The sequence below is a fragment of the Anguilla anguilla genome, chromosome 11 (genome assembly GCF_013347855.1).
Source record: "Anguilla anguilla isolate fAngAng1 chromosome 11, fAngAng1.pri, whole genome shotgun sequence".
NCBI lineage: Eukaryota > Metazoa > Chordata > Actinopteri > Anguilliformes > Anguillidae > Anguilla > Anguilla anguilla.
In genome coordinates, this window is record NC_049211.1 from 5,560,889 (window position 1) to 5,580,201 (window position 19,313).

Genomic DNA, 19,313 nt, shown 5'->3' on the forward strand with positions numbered 1-19,313 from the left:
CACACACGTACACACGCGCGCACACACGCGCACGCGCACACACGCGCACACACGCGCACACACGCACGCACGCACGCACAGACACAGACACACGCACACACACACACGCACATACACACGAACACACACACACACACGCACAAACACGCACACACACGTGCACACGCAGACAGACTCACGCACACACACACACACACACGCGCGCACACGCAGACACAGACTCACGTTCACACACACACACACACACGCACGCACACACACGCATGCACGCACATACACACACACACATACACACACACACGCACACAAACAGACACACACACACACACGTGCACACACGCACACAGACTCACGCACACACACACACACACGCGCACACAGACACACACATGCGCACACACATGCGAACACACACACACACACGTACACACACACTCATACTTATGGGCAATGTATAGTCTCCATTTAGCCTAACATGCATGTCTGTGGACTGTGGAGGAAAGCCGGAGTACCCAGAGGAAACCCAGGCGGACACGAAGAGAGCACGCAAACTCCACACAGAAAGACCCAGGCAAAACGCAGCTTAAGGGCAATACATTATAAAACTGATTTGATCCATGGTATCATTAAAACAAATGTGGAATCGTCATCATCTACTCACCAATTTGGCAATTTTCATTAGTCAATTCTCTTAAAATGCAAGGGTAGATGTGCCACAGCTCAATCAAAATTCCTTATCAGAAGATAAATTAAACTCATTTGAAGATATGCACTTGCTTCAAAGGAGATCATATCTTATAATTAGGATTTTATCCTCCTAAATAGGAAAATCGAGTTCTCTTACTTTCTCCTTGACACTACCACATACACTTTGTATTAAAATTCTTGTGCTGCAATATGGGATCTCGCAAAAAGTTAAATCGGCCATAGATAGTGGATAAGAAAGTTGAATTTGGAATTGACTGGAAAAGTTTCTTGCATTTCATTTATGTTTATTTATTAAATATTTGAAGTCACAGGGTGGCCCTATATTCATTCTCCCCCATTAACTATATTGTACAAAATGTAGCTTTTACATGCATTTCATAGTCGTACTCTCCATATCCTGTCTCTGCAGGTATAGATTTATAACGGAATCCAGCTGGCCTACCTGTCTCTGTAGGTATAGATTTATAATGGAACCTAGCTGGCCTACCTGTCTCTGTAGCTGCGGCTGCATCATGGGGTACTGTGCTGGCCTACCTGTCTCTGTAGGTATAGATGTATAATGGAACCTAGCTGGCCTACCTGTCTCTGTAGGTATAGATTTATAATGGAACCTAGCTGGCCTACCTGTCTCTGTAGGTATAGATGTATAATGGAACCTAGCTGGCCTACCTGTCTCTGTAGCTGCGGCTGCATCATGGGGTACTGTGCTAGCCTACCTGTCTCTGTAGGTACAGATTTATAATGGAACCTAGCTGGCCTACCTGTCTCTGTAGCTGCGGCTGCATCATGGGGTGCTGTGTTGGCCTACCTGTCTCTGTAGCTGCGCCTGCATCATGGGGTACTGTGCTGGCCTACCTGTCTCTGTAGGTATAGATGTATAATGGAACCTAGCTGGCCTACCTGTCTCTGTAGCTGTGCCTGCATCATGGGGTACTGTGCTGGCCTACCTGTCTCTGTAGGTATAGATGTATAATGGAACCTAGCTGGCCTACCTGTCTCTGTAGCTGCGGCTGCATCATGGGGTACTGTGCTGGCCTACCTGTCTCTGTAGGTACAGATTTATAATGGAACCTAGCTGGCCTACCTGTCTCTGTAGCTGCGGCTGCATCATGGGGTGCTGTGCTGGCCTACCTGTCTCTGTAGCTGCGGCTGCATCATGGGGTACTGTGCTGGCCTACCTGTCTCTGTAGCTGCGGCTGCATCATGGGGTACTGCTGGCCGTTGTGTCGCGGCTGCGCGGTCTGCATGCGGCCCTGTCCCGGCGGCATGCGCAGGTGGTGCGAGGGGAACATGTGTGAGGAGCCGTTCACTCCGCCCCTCTGCAGGGCCTGCATGCTGATGAGCCTCGGGGGCTGGGGTGGGGGGGGGGGGGGTGAGAGAGCGAGGGAGAGTAGGGGGGGGAGGAGAGAGAGGGGGGGTGGAGGGAGAGAGAGAGAGAGGGGGGAGAGAGGGAGAGAGGAGAGAGAGAGAGAGATTTAAACTTTCATTCCCCTTTATTTGACAGTTAAATGAGACACACAATTCTTGTGAAATATTTCAAACATAAAAATTCAAGAAATAAAAAATAATAATAAAAAAAGAATAAAAAAAAAAAAACCCACAAAACAAAGCATGTACAAGCCATGCTTGTATATGGGTATAATGGGTACAATGAGTCCATTAAGTCTGTGGTCAATGGTGGGCTGTTTAATGGGTTAGACTCTTTCTGGAGAGAGGGAGAAAGGGAGAGAGAAAAGAGGGATAGAGAGCATGAGAGAGAACATGAGAGGGAGGGGGATGAAGAGAGAGTGAGTGAGAATGAGCGAGAGAGAAAAGAGAGGGAAGGAGAGGGGGAGAGAGAGAGAGAGAATGAGAGAGAGTGAGTGAGAATGAGAGAGAGAGAGAAAAGAGAGGGAAGGTGAGGGAGAGTGAGAGGAGGACTGAGTGACCAGCAGGCCAGTGAAAGTCGAATAAGACCCATTTAACAGACATGGCACATGGCACATACGTAACTGTCCCTTAACAGCCTCATCTGAAGCAGCGTTCCCTCCAAAACACCTCGTATAGACGCTTTAGTGACTAAACAACTCACTGCTCACAGCTTTTTTGGGAACAGTCTCTCGTTTAAACAGTAACGAATGAAAACGTTTTTAGTTTTTTTTTTTTTGGATTCCTACAGAATTTCTAATGCAATGTTAGTCAAGGGCCTTCAATGACAATTTTCAAAAATTTCCAAGGACATTATTTTATGAATAATGTCCGTAGAATTTGCAAATTCAACCATCACCGCAACTACAAGGTCATCTGTAGAAGATTACATGCTTCGGAAAATAATTCAAAGCAGGTTTGAAGCAAAACCTTATAAATATGCCTTTTGTGACAAATGTAAACAGAAAGGGCGGGCAGAAGAGAACCTAAGTACAAAAAAAAAAAAGTGTAAAATAAGTACAGTAACGGATGCATGTTATGAACAGTGTAAAATAAGTAGAATAATGGATGTGTGTAATGAACACAGTGTAATATAAGTACAGTAATAAATGGGTGTAATGAACAGTGTAAAATAAGCACAGTAATGGATGAGTGTAATGAGCACAGTGTAATATAAGTACAGTAATAAATGGGTGTAATGAACACTGTGTAAAATAAGTACAGTAATGGATGAGTGTAATGAACAGTGTAAAATAAGTACAGTGATGGATGCATGTAATGAACACAGTGTAAAATAAGTACAGCAGGAAGGTATACGTCAGACTATTCTGGCAGTAGTGTTGGGGGTCCGGGTGTTGGGGCGGGGGGGGACGGGACGCTGGGTACCTGTTGCTGGACCATCTGCGGCCCCCCCTGTCGGGGGTGCTGGGAGGCCATCTGCGAGGCGATGCGCATCTGCTGCTGGATCTGCGCCTGCTGCGCCTGCTGCTGCGCGTGCTGCTGCTGCTGCGCCTGCTGCTGCTGCGCCTGCTGCTTCTGCGCGAAGGCAGCCTGCTGCATGTGCTGCAGCCGCAGCTGCGCCAGGTTGATCTGCCCCGGGTGCTTGCCCCCGTGCCCGTGCCCCGGCGAGATGGGCCCCACCATCACGTTCGGGGGGTGCACCGACGGGGGCATCTTCTCGATCACCAGGTTACCTGCTCGGGGGCCGCGGAGACGGAAGGGAGACGGGTGAGAGGCGGTTGCCGTGATACCGTCGCCGTTTGTCGCTAACAATTAAAAACAAGATCCCATGAACCCACCCCCACCCCCCACCCCACCCCCGCCCTCTTCACGCAGTTTTGCAAGCTCAGCAATTACATGAACTAATTCACTTAGCCGAGTTTGTGCGGGAAAAAAGTGTAACATTTTTCAAGGGCAAGGACAAATGTTGATTGAATCTAGGCCTGTGTGTGTGCGCATGCGTGTGTGTGTGTGTGTGTGTACACACACGCCGTTATGACCTGGTCTAGGTCAGACCGTAACTGGAAAAAACAGACAGGGAAATGAGTGGGGAATGGGTAAAGGAAATGATATGCCAGACCGACGAGGAACTCCAATCCCTACCTGCCAATCCAATATTATGCAATACTAACAATCTCTGTCCAATGCTAACTAAAGCCTGGCTAGGCTTCAAAGGCTTGCAGAGCACAGGGTTGGCTTTAAACGCTGCACTTCGAGACACTTAATCTGCAGTCCGAATAGAGTAACCCTAACGGAGATTTAGAATTCCACCCAGAGCCACCTTCAAAAATTATAAAGGAAAAAATAACAAAATGGTGTCCTGATGGAAGGATCTGTAATCCGGCTGGGTACACGAACTAGCCCAAGTCGCTATAGAGTGAGCAGAGGCGCAAAAAACGGCAGGCGAGGTCGAACTGAAAGAAACACGTGAAATCCACTGGGCGGACAGGGCTAAGGCAACTAGAAGGGCTAAAGTAAGAATCAGAGTCGACAGAAGGAGTCAATAGTCAAACACGTAAACCAATCAACAAGCCAACCAGAAGGGCTAGACGGCAATCGAAATTTTAACAAAATAAGGTCAATCACAATGAAGTAATCACAGTCCACGAGTACAGAGCACAAATCCAGAAAGCTAGCCTACACTGGTGAATGGCAAACAGTGGCTTTTTCAAACCGAGTAACCGAAGACAGAAGAAACCAACGTGAGGCCAAACCGGAAAAACACAGTACACACACACAGCAGAGACTAATGTAAACACACAAACGTGCAAACACATTGGGGTATGGCTTGGGGGGCTGTGTGTGCGTCTGTGTGTGTGTGTGTGTGTGTGTGTATGATGGCATAGAGAATACTAGACTACTATTCAAACAAACAGGACAAAATCACAATGACACAAAAGGACTACGTCCCAAAAATCATCTATTTTCCATCGATCAGTGTGCAGTACTGTAATGACATGGTGCAGACGCAGGAGTCAGCGGGTGGTCTGCACGGACAGCAGTACGGGCACGCGTGTTCCTCTCACCCAGGTTCACCACGTTCTTGGCCCAGAAGGTGGGGTCGCAGAAGAAGCGCACCGCCCCGTTGGCCTGGGGCACGGGGTCCAGCCGAGCCTTCAGGATGTACCGCAGCTGATACGTGATCTGCGGAGAGACGAGCATCGGTCACCTGGTTACACCTCACCTGCTCACAGTTCACCTGTTCACACCCCACCTGCTCACACCTCACCTAGTCACACCTCACCTGCTCACAGTTCACCTAGTCACACCTCACCTAGTCACACCTCACCTGCTCACACCCCACCTGTTCACACCTCACCTAGTCACACCTCACCTGCTCACACCTCACCTAGTCACACCTCACCTAGTCACACGGCGACATAGCTCAGGCGGTAAGACCAATTGTCTGGCAGTCGGAGGGTTGCCGGTTCAAACCCCGCCCTGGGCGTGTCGAAGTGTCCTTGAGCAAGACACCTAATCCCTAACTGCTCTGGCGAATGAGAGGCATCAATTGTAAAGCGCTTTGGATAAAAGCGCTATATAAATGCAGTCCATTTACCATTTACCAGTCACACCTCACCTGCTCACACCTTACCTAGTCACACTTCACCTGCTCACACCTCACCTAGTCACACCTCACCTGCTCACAGTTCACCTAGTTACACCTCACTGTCTCATAGTTCATCTAGATATCAATCAAATTTTATTTGTATAGAGTATTTTACAGCGGTTGTCACAATACGCTTTACAGACAACCATGGCATAGACCCCCACAGGAGCAAGCCTAAGGCAACAGTGGCAGGGAAAAACTCCCTGTGGCAGATGGGAAGAAACCTCGGAACGAACCAGGCTCAAGGGGCAAACCCATCCTCCTCTGGTCGGCTCAGGGTGAACAGGCTGGTTACAGCTCACCTGCTCAATGCTGACCTAGTTACAGCTCATCTGGTTATAGTGTCACATTCAAATCAGTAATGAATGAAAACGGTTTTAGAGTTAGCCAAGAGCCTTCAAGGACAATCTTCAAATATTTCAGGGACATTATATTTAAATTGCAAATCCAACCATTACAATGTAACGGCAGGTTCGCTTGCAGGAGATCGCACGCTCTGGAAAAGGCAGATATCCTGCAATTAATAGCAGTTTTGATTTCTCGATGAGATGTGTATAGACACGGAGAGTGGATGTCTCACAAAATACACAAAGCAGAAGAAAATTCGAGCACCTTCAAGCACTCTGCACAAAATCCAGGCCCCTTTCACAACCTTGAAAATTTCCATTTTTCAAAATCAAGCACTTTGGAGCTTTTCAAGGACCCCCCGATATTGAATAATTGCAGCTGAACTGGCCCATTAATTCCACGGCTTTCAAAATCACTGCTCTGTGCAAACGGCACTAGTGCACTTCAGCACAAAGCAAAGGCGCGTGAATCATTTCAAAAAGGAAAAGCGAACGGGCCAGTTCCAGCCAACCAGAGTCAGAGTCAGAGAGAGAGAGAGAGAGAGAGAGAGGAGTTTCAGCCACAGAGATTCAGAGTGTGTGTGTGAAGAGTTTCAGCCACAAAGAGATTCAGAGAGTGTGAGTAAGTGGGAGTGTGTAGTGTGAGGGTGTACCACTCTCTTGCTGTACAGTAAGTGGGAGTGTGTAGAGTGTAGGCTATAGTGTGTAGTGTAAAAGTGTACCAGTCTCTTGCTGTTCAGTCAGTAGGAGCGTGTAGTGTGTAAGTTATAGTATGTAGTGTGCGAGGGTGTACCAGTCTCTTTCTGTACAATAAGTTGGAGTGTGTAGAGTGAGTAAGCTGTAGTGTGTAGAGTGTGTAGTGTAAAAGCGTACCAGTCTCCTGCTGTACAGTACGTAGGGAGTGTGTAGCTGTAGAGTGTAAGTGGGAGCGGGTAGTGTGTAAGTTATAGTGTAGTACAGTACCAGTCTCTTGCTGTACAGTAAGTTGGAGTGTGTAGAGTGAGTAAGCTGTAGTGTGTAGAGTGTGTAGTGTAAAAGCGTACCAGTCTCCTGCTGTACAGTACGTTGGGAGTGTGTAGCTGTAGAGTGTAAGTGGGAGTGTGTAGCTGTAGAGTGTAAGTGGGAGCGGGTAGTGTGTAAGTTATAGTGTAGTACAGTACCAGTATCTTGCTGTACAGTAAGTTGGAGTGTGTAGCTGTAGAGTGTAAGTGGGAGCGGGTAGTGTGTAAGTTATAGTGTAGTACAGTACCAGTCTCCTGCTGTACAGTACGTTGGGAGTGTGTAGCTGTAGAGTGTAAGTGGGAGTGTGTAGCTGTAGAGTGTAAGTGGGAGCGTGTAGTGTGTAAGTTATAGTGTAGCACAGTACCAGTCTCTTGCTGTACAGTAAGCTGGAGTGTGTAGAGTGAGTAAGCTGTAGTGTGTAGAGTGTGTAGTGTAAAAGCGTACCAGTCTCTTGCTGTAGAGTAAGTAGGAGCGTGTAGTAAGTTATAGTGTGTAGTGTAAAAGCGTACCAGTCTCTTGCTGTAGAGTAAGTAGGAGCGTGTAGTAAGTTATAGTGTGTAGTGTAAAAGCGTACCAGTCTCTTGCTGTACAGTAAGGCGGTGCTGCTGCCGTTGCTGATGGCCCAGTGGGTGAAGGACAGCACGTGCAGGATCTGCTGTGCCAGGATGTTGATGTCCCGCTGCTGGCTGAGCAGCTTCATGCTCCTCTCCTTCGTCACGCTCTGGAGGAAGCCAAACCAGCGTTAGCTCCGCCACGCCTTCACGTCCAAAGGTAATGAAATGACGGCAGCCATTTCTTCCCCCTCTTAATATTCGAGGAGTACACACGGCAGACTGAAACATTTAATTTTTTATTATTTATTTATTTTATTTTTTTAAACGCTGTTGTAATTATATCGCGATGAACACCGGTCAATACCAGGAAACGACTCCAATTACATCTGAATGAAGAACAGACTTTCAGAGAGACTGCCAGACACTACCTCCCTACCACACACACACAGTGTCTGGCCAGCTCAACCTTTGTTTACTCAGTGGAAGTTCAATACCAAGTGTGTCTCAAAGCATATATTGCAAGGACAATCTAGCATCTATTTAGCTAGCTAAATACAGTTAGTGTGTAATAAAACTGCTTTGTCTTGAATAGTTCTTTCTTAAAGAAAATACGTAACTTCTTAAAACGGCCCAGTAAAAAAATATGGCTAGTTATGTGACACAGCTCAGGAGGTGACACAGCTCAGGAGGTAAGACCGATTGTCTGGCAGTCGGAGGGTTACTGGTTCAAACCCCGCCCTGGGCGTGTCGAAGTGTCCTTGAGCAAGACACCTAACCCCTAATCCCTAACTGCTCTGGCGAATGAGAGGCATCGATTGTAAAGCGCTTTGGATAAAAGCGCTATATAAATGCAGTCCATTTATGCTAGCAAGCTAGCAGACTGACCCATGCATTTCTCAAATCAAATCAAAATTAATTCTTCATAGCTCACCAACCAAGCAATCTCACAAACATATTACTTGTTATCAACCAATAAATACAGCTATTCAAAATGAAAACGATGTAGCTGGAGCCAGCCATGCACTCAGGGGAACAGGTTATCCAAACCCAAAGACAATCGATTCAACAACAACAACATTCATTTATTCTGACCAACATCCCCGTTTAGACTGACATCCAATAGAACTCCGGCTGCCAGCGCAAACAGGACAGCTCAGATGATGTCACAGTGACCCTAATGAGAGTGGCCTCGACACAAACACGCAGGACCTACTACACGCGACCGTGGCAACCGCGCGGCGAGGGAAAACCGACGGCGTCGCCAAAAACAAGACGCCGCGGGCCGTGACTCGCCTCTGCCGAATCGCTCACCGCGCCTGACTCACTCGCTCAGCGTGCGGCCAACGGTGATTCACTCGCTCGCCGCGGCTGACTCACTCTGTGATTCACCGCCGCCCTGACTCATTCTGATTGGCCGTGGGCAGCGGGACCGACGATGCGATTGGCGCGCTCACCTCCAGCTGCTGCAGCAGGGACTTGCCCTTCTTGTTGATCTCGTTGATGAGCGTGAACACCGCGATCTTGATCTCGTGCTCCACTTTCTTGTGAGTCTCGTTCACCTCTTTGATCCTGAACGGGAAGGAGAGGGAAAACGCAACAGATGCATTTACAGTTTTAAAGACCCGTGTCCTAAAAAATGAAGATTAATTTATTTTTGCTGAAAAGTGATGGAGATAACATGAGAATAGGGCAAACATGTTGATCGCACTTAATGTTTTTAAAAAAAACCTTTTTCTTGTTAGTTTTTCCCAGAGGAATTCTGAAGCAAAAAGGTGTTTGAGATGACATGACACCGTCCTGGCGGATGGCAGCTTCTCACCTGGTGGGCCAGACTATATAAAGGTGAACTCTACTTTTACACAAGTAACAGCTCGACTAGACTGTCGCTTGAATCGCACGCAAAAATGACACAAAATCTTGCCACACGTAAACACAAACCTCAGCGAAATTCTTGCAAATAACAAACTAGCACAACACCTCTGTTGAGCCGCGATTCAAAAACGCATTCGTTATTACACTTCTCTTCTCCTAAACGCCACACCACCACCACCACCCCCCGGCGATATTCCCCTCGGTCCGTCTGTGAGCCGACTGGTCATCTTCTTTTTGCTGCTCTCGCTGGACCCGACCGGATCGGCAGGTCCCCACCTCACCCCTGTATTCACGGTGAAAGCGCTTCTTGCTGTTCTCCTCAGGGTGAATGGCTGCGCCGTGGCAACGGCGGACAGGCCTCGTCCTGCTCAGACAGGCCGAGGCCCATACACTTAAACACGCGCTGGCCTCCAGAGCTCGCACCGCCGCCGCCTCGCCAGGTTTCCACGTGCCCTCCACACTAACCCAGGTGACCCAAAGCATCAGAGGCAGGGCTCCCACACTGCCCCAGGAGCTGGGGTCCAGGTGCGGATCCTGGGCAGACACGTTCTTCAAACTACCCCCTGGGGCGTGATGGCAATTCCCCCCTGATCCACAGGTCGCAATCCCGCGCTGGTCTGAGATCGAAATTCCCCCCAGTGTCCTGATTGCAAAGCCCAGCCACCCCCCCCCCCCCCCCCGCCCACTTCCACCCTTTAGAAGCATTAAAAATGAGATCCACCTTTTAGAAGCATTAAAAATGAGATCCACCAATAAGAAACATTAAAAATGAGATCCACCCATAAGAAACATTAAAAATGAGATCCACCCATAAGAAGCATTAAAAATGAGATCCACCCTTTAGAAGCATTAAAAATGAGATCCACCAATAAGAAACATTAAAAATGAGATCCACCCATAAGAAACATTAAAAATGAGATCCACCCATAAGAAGCATTAAAAATGAGATCCACCCTTTAGAAGCATTAAAAATGAGATCGACCCTTTAGAAGCATTAAAAATGAGATCCGTGTGGGGAAAAACAGGACCCAGCCTGGGCCAGAAGAGCTGGGTGTTCTCCTCACACTGTTGAATACTTCTTCAAAATATACACTTCACAGAGTCTGATGCAACTGGATTTACTGCAGGTAATTCAAAGATAACATGCAAGAACCCGGGCTGATCTGCACATATCAATACAAACTGTCTCAAAGCATTCCACAAGACACTTCACAGAAAACACATAAGACGCACACACACACAGACAAGACACACAAGACACACAAGACACACAAGACATACAAGACATACAAGACATACTCCCCTGGGGCCGAACACTCCCTTTTATCCTATCTTAGCTCCTCCTGTTGTGGAGCTCAAGCTTGGACTGTCCCTCATGCTTACATCATTTTACTTTACTCTTTTCCCACACATCATTGTTTCTCATTTTTCAGACACCATTATTTCCCAATTATCGGACACCATTATTTATCAGCCCCTATCATCTCCCTCCCCCTTCTATCATAAATCACATTCTGACAACACATTTTCCGGAAAAGGCAGAAGCTTCCGTTAGTTCCACAGATATGCTTGTATACAGCTTAATTAGCAGGGCAAGAAATTATGTGTGTATTACGTGTTTGTTCTAATCGCACCTATTTTAGTATGAAGCGCTTCCCTGCTGCCGGTTGTTAATCTTATGGCTAAGGTCGACCTTGGTCCACCTGTATCCTTCCTCCTTTGCTAGCCGTATGATACGTCAGGGAGGAGACAGTTGGTGCTCATTAATACATTCCTTTCCCATATACACTGGGCTTGTGTTTTTTGAGCACACCTATATTTATTTCCCACATCCGCCCATAAGAAGCATTAAAAATGAGATCCACCCATAAGAAGCTTTAAAAACGAGACAGCTGTGCATTACCTGCTTTGCACCTGAGACGCTGAGAAGTGAACGTAATTCTTCTTCTCCTGCAGTTTGGCCATGAAGGTCTCGATGATGCCCTTCTGGTTCTGGAAGGCTTCTTCCAGGAACTGGTACCTGCCAGGAGAGGCACGCAAGGTTTCAATCCGATCGACGGCACTGCATCAACTCCACCAAATTCCAGGTGCAATCGGACCACCTACCCCCTGAACACCCGTCACTGTTAATCACATCAGCAGAGGTCAAGAGGAAGGCCTGAGCAGGCCACCTACTCCAACTTCCAGTTACAGCTCCTACAGCATAGTACCACAAGAACTAGAACTTACACTACTAGAACATAGCAGATTTTCTCAAGCCACAGATTCTATTGAATTTTGCAATAGATGGAGAAACTCCTTTATAGCTACAGCAATAGGTTTACTGAACACCTAAGCCCACTAATTGCTTTTAACTTGAAAATGTTGCATGAGGTGCATGTATTGTGAATGTCTGTTATAGCTGTACAGTATTCATAGTCTGAACTGAACTAAACTGAAAAGGCTGCAGCAAACTACAAACAGGCCGTACATATCCAGAGCCAAAATTTGATTATATTGTGAACCTCTAAAACATTTGTAACACAGGAGTTGCATTAACACGCATCATAAACGTCTACGTCCAGGTCCACAAGGCCGGATAAGCAATTAGATGACGGCAAAAAAAATGTTTGATATGGAAAGCAGGCGTGAACACGTCCAGCGCGCGGGCGAGGCCATTCCTAGCGCCAACGCTTCGTCTGGGACGCATCTGCAAAGCAAATCTCCGGGCCCTCCGAAACCACGTGGAAAAACACATCCCCCGCACCTCGGGAAGGACCTCCATTTGACTCCGCCCGACCCCCATTTCACTACCGCTCTGCATAATTATGATATTCAAAAGGCCACATTTGGGTCCCTTTCGGGCCTGTTTGCATATATAGCAGAAGGGGGGGGGGGGGTTTGAAAATAATCCACAACGGTAATAGCCGTGAGGAATTTGGTGAATGCCGGCGGTGTGACTTGTCACGGTAAACTTTAACTTTACCGCTCCACGACAGAAGAAGAAAAATACTGATTGGAACACAAAGTGGAGGTACATACTGATATTCTGACGATTTAAAGAATGTCAGGTAACACCTCCTCCCCCCCCAACCCACACCCTCATTTCTTGGTAAATGCAACCATTCCACTTTACATAACCTGTGCACACATTACAGATCAGGAATTTGACAATGCAAGTTACCAGATCCATGATCGTGACATCGCAAATCCCGGAACAAGACCTCAAAAGTAAAACTGCTTAAAATGAGAATTATAGAGGTGCCATTTACAAAACAACCATTAATATCAATTTTCTTATTAAGTAATATCTGTGATTATCTCTCAAAATATTACAGGTTGATTATGCCATACTCTGGAGAAGGCTAACCGTTCTACAAAACATTCTGCGTTCGCAAAATAACAACCACAAATAACAATATACAAACAAAGTTGAAATAATTTCATAAAATTACAATATTCACAATAAGAAAATGGATAATTAAATCATTAAATAAATCCTCCTCGGTGATGAAATCAAATCTAATTCGTAGTTAAAGTCGCGCCCCACAGAAACCCCTCTTCTGTTGGGAAGCCACTGCTGCACGGTCACCTCCCAACGCAGGGGAAAAAAATTCTTAATCAGTGACGGTGACTGAAACTTAGACCCTGAGCTGTTACTTATTCTAATTCTTACATCTATAAGAGCGTTCACTTAACCACAGGATAAAGAGGTATAGTTTCGCTGCATTTGTAAACAGGAAACGAACAACATTTCCCTCTTGAGGTTATGCGTGTGATTTCTACCCAGGAGACCAGGAGGTCTGGCGTAGCAGGATTCATCTGATAAACCATTTTCACTCTGAGATCACGCCTCATTGGCTGCCCAATAAAGCGATACACCACTGATTGGTTAAAATGCACACCGCAAACCTATATAACCATTAAAAATGATTATTCTGATTGGACAAGGTCTTGAATGTATGTATGTATGTATGCATACATATACATTCATAAATACATATACACACCACACGCATGTTACTTCAGATGTTGCTCAAGTCAATAACACCTTCATTAATTTGGCTTGAGAATTACTTGCAGTCTCAACCATGAGTACACCCAAACAGATTTGTTTGTAGAAGAATTAATTTGGGATGAGATCCTTTAACATCGTATAACGGGGTGGTACTGAATATGTAAAGGATATATGCTTTATACTATTAGGGAAATCAAAGAAGAACCAAACGCAATACAAAATCATATTAAATCATCTTACTTCATACAAAAGGAAACAGTTGTGATGATGTAACCAAACACAGGAACATTTGTGGCCTCTAGCTTCCTGACCACGGGACTGACGCTCTGCTGAGTCACGTTCACCATTGACCTTTTCCGGTCAACCAAGTGACCGTGCGTGACCCGGAAATAAAAACTCACAGCTTGATCAATTAAGGAAACCACTTCCTGCAGGAACCACCCCTTTTAGGTAGAAAATATGGAGACAGATTTAACACGCTTAAACATTAACGCAGTAATCAGTGATTTATCTATCAGCGTTGGATTGACAGCTCCAATACCATCAGCCAATCAAATGGCTGTGGGCCCAAAATAATTAACCAACCCGGTTCTGAGAAACGCATGTGGGGGGATCCGTCACGTCAGTGTTCGTTTTGAGTAGAAAAACTCTCCAAAAACTTCACAACTTTGCTCTGAGGGTAAACATTCTTGTCTACCCGACCCAATTGCCCCAACAAGCACATCTCCTGATCAACGTGACAGAGTTTGCCCTGCTACGGCCCGCAAAAAAAACCCAAGCCGGTTCATTTCCTCCAACAGCGGTTCTGAGGAACAACCACCTCCAGACTTTTCCTCCAATGTCTCCCTTGCGGCCAGACCCAAGTGGAAGATCTGTGCACACCCAAAGTCCTGACTGGAACCCTGTCGCAACCCCTGCAGCCAATAAATATATATCCCATATTTACAAACCATTGTCACTGTGCTATTTCACCAAGTTGGGCTCCACAGAATCTCACTACACAGTTTTAACATCTACAACAACAATAACATTTACAACACAAAGGTAAAGTACTAATTAACTGCTGAAGCACTGTTGGACCCCCTAGCAGAGGAACTGTTCAAGCTCTCTGGACATGTGCTTCCCATTTTGAAGGAATTTTGAGGCCCTCCACAGTCACACATCTGTAGAATGTACTATAAACCATATCCCTCCACATAAGTACTAAATACAAGTTCAATACCCCTGTTTGTATACAGTAGTTTATATTGCAGAACAATATATTACCCATGTATTACTAGTATTTGTCCATAATCCAGACTAGACACATTCAGGTAGGGCCTCTAAGTATGCATTTTTTTCTACTCATGGCAAGTCCTATTTTTGCATCTCACACAATGTTTTGTAATTCCTACACATCAATAGGACTAACTTTTGCTTAGCATTCGCTGGCCAAGTTCAGTATAAAGCCAATTTGCCAATTTAACAAAATAAATAAATAAACTGTGTTTATAAAATAGAAGATAGATGCATCAGTACAATACAGCTGACATGGTTTAGCCAACCAGCAAATTAAAACTCCTAAATACCATCTTAAATAATGAACTGTTCATACTGCTGTAAAAGAGAAAATGGAATTCCTTTTTTTTCTTTTTCCTTTTATTTATTTATTTTTTTTATAACATAGCTCCTGGTTATTTCTGAGAACCTCAGAAACAGTAAAACTCCAAAGCTTTTCTGAAACGTTCCACCTGTGCAATATTCCTGTGCAACGTATTTCTCGCTGTGCAACCTGTCCATGCAGCCCAGGGACCGGTTCCTCAGTTGGTCTCCTCTCCTCAGCATCTGATCAGGCTAACGGGGCGCTAGCTAGATGGGATTCCCACAGCTCATTTAACAAGCATCGTTAGCGCCCCGGCTAGTGCCCCAAGCAGCAATCCGTCTACAGGAAATATCACCAGTCACCAGCAAGCCTATTCAGCCCAATTCACGATTTCTTCCAGCCTTCCACAATTTCTACCAGGCAAAGTTTAAACAACCTTGTGAGAATGCAGCGAGAATGAAAGCGCACGCATACATACACCGATCAGCCACAACATTAAAAACCGCCTGCACGTTTCTGTTTTTATCTGATTTAATATTTTATTTTCTCTGTTTGTAATCAAACAATTCACACGTGGTCAAAGCGCAGACTCAATAGCTTTTATTAAAGGGTATTCTTATACATTTTGGTTTCGCCATGTAGTAATTCAGGAGAAACAACGCTTGTAGGACAACCTGACAATAAGATATCCAGACTCTGATGATGTTGATAGGTCACAGACATCAGGAAGTCATGGCATGCAAAGGATATGCAACCAAATACAAAACATGACTCTTTTATTTGACATTATGTTAATTTGTCTAAAACACTGAAATGGGGGACTACGTATAAAAAGTGCTGTAATTACTGCATGGTGAAACCAAAATATATAAGAATACCCTTTAATAAAAGCTTTGAGTCTGCACTTTGACCATGTGTGAATTGTTTGATTACAAACAGAGAAAATAAAATATTAAATCAGAAAAAATCAGAAAAATGCAGGTGGTTTTAATGTTGTGGCTGACCAGTGCATATGCGAATAAAAAATCCTTTCAAAAACCATTCAGCACTATAAAGGGCTAGTTGTGGTAAGAAGGAAAAAAAACTAACAAACATTGAAGCAGACTATTAGCACCTTTTTGGTAAGCCGCACACTCAAAACAAAAGAATTTAACCTTAATCCATGAATGGCTTAGTTTAATGACATAAATGTTGTTAACAGAACGTGGTTAGATCTTATGTAAATAATTAATCATGAAAAACTGGGAAATGTTTTGTTATTGATGTGACTGGTTTGATTTCTCCTTAGTGCAACACCAGTGGATCGTGGGATGACCACACTAATCAACTTTCCTTGATTAACAATCAAACACAATTCACTCAATTAAAGGGGCAGTTAACTCAAAAATGAAATTTAAGGTTTGTTTCCACTTACCCAGAGTACCATCTCAGACAGTTTCACTGAGATTTGACAAGTTTTATAGATATCACCTGCAGCTCAACCCGATACAACGAAACTCAACAGGTCACTAGCTTTTGTGGCCTCAAAGTGCCAAAAGTTAACATTAGAAAAACTCAAATATCAAATGTCTCTTCACAAATACAAGTGCCACGGTTGCTCGTGGACATCCAGAGAGCTTAATCTGCGCACGGTCTGAACGAAAACTACTTTCGAACCAAGAACGCCAACTGCGTATATCTGCACAAAGTCTCAACCAGAGCAGAGCAGTATTCCTGGCCACAGTGTCAGGACTGTTAAAACAATGCTGGAACAACATTTACACAGTGCCCCAGAATCCCGCTGTGCTTGGGGCCTGTTGAGGGCTGTTGTTTCAGGATGAGCTGCTGCAGATGTCCAAAAAAAAAACTCATCAAATCTCATCTAAACTTTTTTTTTTTACATGACAAATTTGTGCAATATTTTATTACGGACACAGATTTGAACTTAAAACACTACTTTGTTCTCTCGGATTTCAGAGAATATTGACAGCATAATGCGTTAACCTGATTCTGCACAGATTCTGTAGTTTGAACACTCAGGAAACAGCCTTACAGTGTGCATTCTGTAATGCGATGTGAAGTAAGCTACAACATTAAAACTGTTTGATTAAGACGGACAGCAATTACCCAAATTAACTGGCAAGTAATCCCAAAGGCTTTCCCATTTTCATTTTATGTACCAGCTTCGCTTTCTTCACATCAAGGTACAGAATGCAAACCATGACAAAAAAAAATAATCTAATAAGATCAACTGAATCACTATAAGGAACAGTCCCAGAGGAAAACCCTGCATTAACTGCAACCTAAACTGCAGCAGCTTGGGCCCAAGCAAAATGAAGGCTAGCAAACCAACGAGGGCTAATTCAATGCTTGATTAATAATGAAGAAAAGTAAATGGAATCAGGTTGAGAGTAATCCGTTTAAAGATATTGGCCAAAGGCAAAAAGACACACACACACGAGCGCGCGCACACACACACACACGTGCGAAGCGCGCGCACACACATATTGAATTTCACTTTAAACGTGCGAGAATCCAAGTGTGTGCAAACACGAGCATACGCGAGTGTGGGGGGCGAGCACTCACTTACGCGTGTGCTGATCTTTACTCATTTATGAGAGAGTCTTTGCTCTCCCGACAGCAGCGGCTCTGAGGCGCAGAGGAGCGTGGGGGGAGGGGTCTAAAGGACAAAGGGGAGGAGCCCAGCTACTCCACTCTCAGCAGGACACGTCTCACCCACCACTTGAGCTGCAGTTGCCAGGGGCAACCAAAACCCTACAGACCTCACACCGGTCAACTGCAGGGACCCGAGAATCATATGATCAAATAGCCATTAGTCAACTTTTAAATATATATCTGTCCTTCTAAAACTGTAAGCTCTGAAATTAGTTTCCATTTCCACTGGAATACAACTATTATCATATTCCCTATTAGGCTCATTGCATTGGTTAAAATGAGCCAATTAAGAGGCTTTTTTTTTTTACCCATTTAGAACCGATTCTCAGACTCCAGGGAACAGGTGAATGGCTACATCTCGGCTCGTCTGTGATGTAACCGGACCCCCCCTCCCCCCCCTCCCGTACGGCGGCGGCCGGGCGCCCAGGCTCACCTGTGCTCCTTGTGTTCCAGCAGCTGGCAGTCCCGGCAGGTGAGGGTGTCGCATGTCTCGCAGAAGAGCTTGAGGGCCTCCTGCTTGTGCACCGGGCAGAAGACGGGCCGCTGACCCGACGGCCCCACCGACTCTGCGTTAGACGGGGACGGAGAAGGGCGGGGGCGTTACGAGCCGAGGTTCGCTTCGTACGGGAAAACAGAACCGTTACCGCCACCACCACCGCCGCCACGTTCTCACCGCAGCAGGTCTGCACGCCGTTCAGCATTACTGAACCAGGGCGGCAAACTTCACTCCCAATGACTGCGCCGCGCGGTCTCCATGGCAACAGGCACTCAGCTGTAAAGCCCGACAGCCAAGAGAGACCACCCCACCCCACCCCCCTCCCCCAACACCACCACCACCACCCTCCCACAGTCACCCTCCTGCCGTCACAAGGGAACTGTGGGATTGCTGGAGGACACCATCAAACCCACAAAAAAAAAAAAAAAAAAACCTGAGCCAGCCCTAGTCACATGACCACATGAAAGGCCATGTGAGAAACACGCATTTATCCGAGCCATACCAGTAATACAAGTTAAGTAGTGCCCACAGTGGCTTTGATCTGCATGTCAAATGACCTGTACTGGAGCCACATAAAACTTCAAATTTGTTATTTGAATTCTTTAAAATGCTGCATAGTCATGATATTCAAAACTTTAAATTTGGGTTTCTTTTGTTTAATTTGCATGGAAAGGTGGATTTTGAGCAGAAAGAGTGGAGAGAGAGAGTGTGAGAGAGTGTGGTGAGTGTGCGTGTGTGTGTGTAAATGCATAATTGATGTGTAAGAGTGAAAACTGCAGCAAATCGGGGCTCTTGGTAGTTCATTTCAAATGTTCAACAGTTCTCCAATAACCAGGCAATTTTGCTAGTTATGTTTAATGGGAACTCAGACTTCTGAGAGCCATTGCTAATTTAGCAGTGACGCACAAGCACTGGTAGAGACGCAGTGCATTTCAGTCGTGACTGCCATGTTTCAGTGTGTGTGTTTACATGAAGGCAGAACTTAAGTGGCTGGGGGTGTATGTATGGCAGGGCACTCTTCCGTAAGGAAAACATGTATAAGGCTGACTCATCAGCAGCTCTACTTGCCCTGTGCAACCTAAC

General features: G+C 45.6%; 1 protein-coding gene across 4 annotated transcripts in view; it reads right to left on the minus strand.

Moving 5' to 3' along the window:
- Positions 1 to 19,313, minus strand: part of trim33 (tripartite motif containing 33) — a 45,025-nt gene that overhangs the window by 13,369 nt on the left and 12,343 nt on the right. For 2 of the 4 annotated variants that reach the window (XM_035381140.1, XM_035381138.1), the window contains exons 4-10: positions 18,168 to 18,300; positions 11,404 to 11,520; positions 9,083 to 9,197; positions 7,649 to 7,795; positions 5,142 to 5,259; positions 3,502 to 3,809; positions 1,887 to 2,060 (exon numbers count right to left, since the gene is read on the minus strand). In XM_035381140.1, coding sequence (XP_035237031.1) covers positions 1,887 to 2,060; positions 3,502 to 3,809; positions 5,142 to 5,259; positions 7,649 to 7,795; positions 9,083 to 9,197; positions 11,404 to 11,520; positions 18,168 to 18,300 — 1,112 coding nt within the window. Of the gene's footprint in view, positions 1 to 1,886; positions 2,061 to 3,501; positions 3,813 to 5,141; positions 5,260 to 7,648; positions 7,796 to 9,082; positions 9,198 to 11,403; positions 11,521 to 18,167; positions 18,301 to 19,313 lie in introns of all 4 variants that reach the window. The other 2 variants (XM_035381139.1, XM_035381137.1) reach the window with 1 other exon arrangement.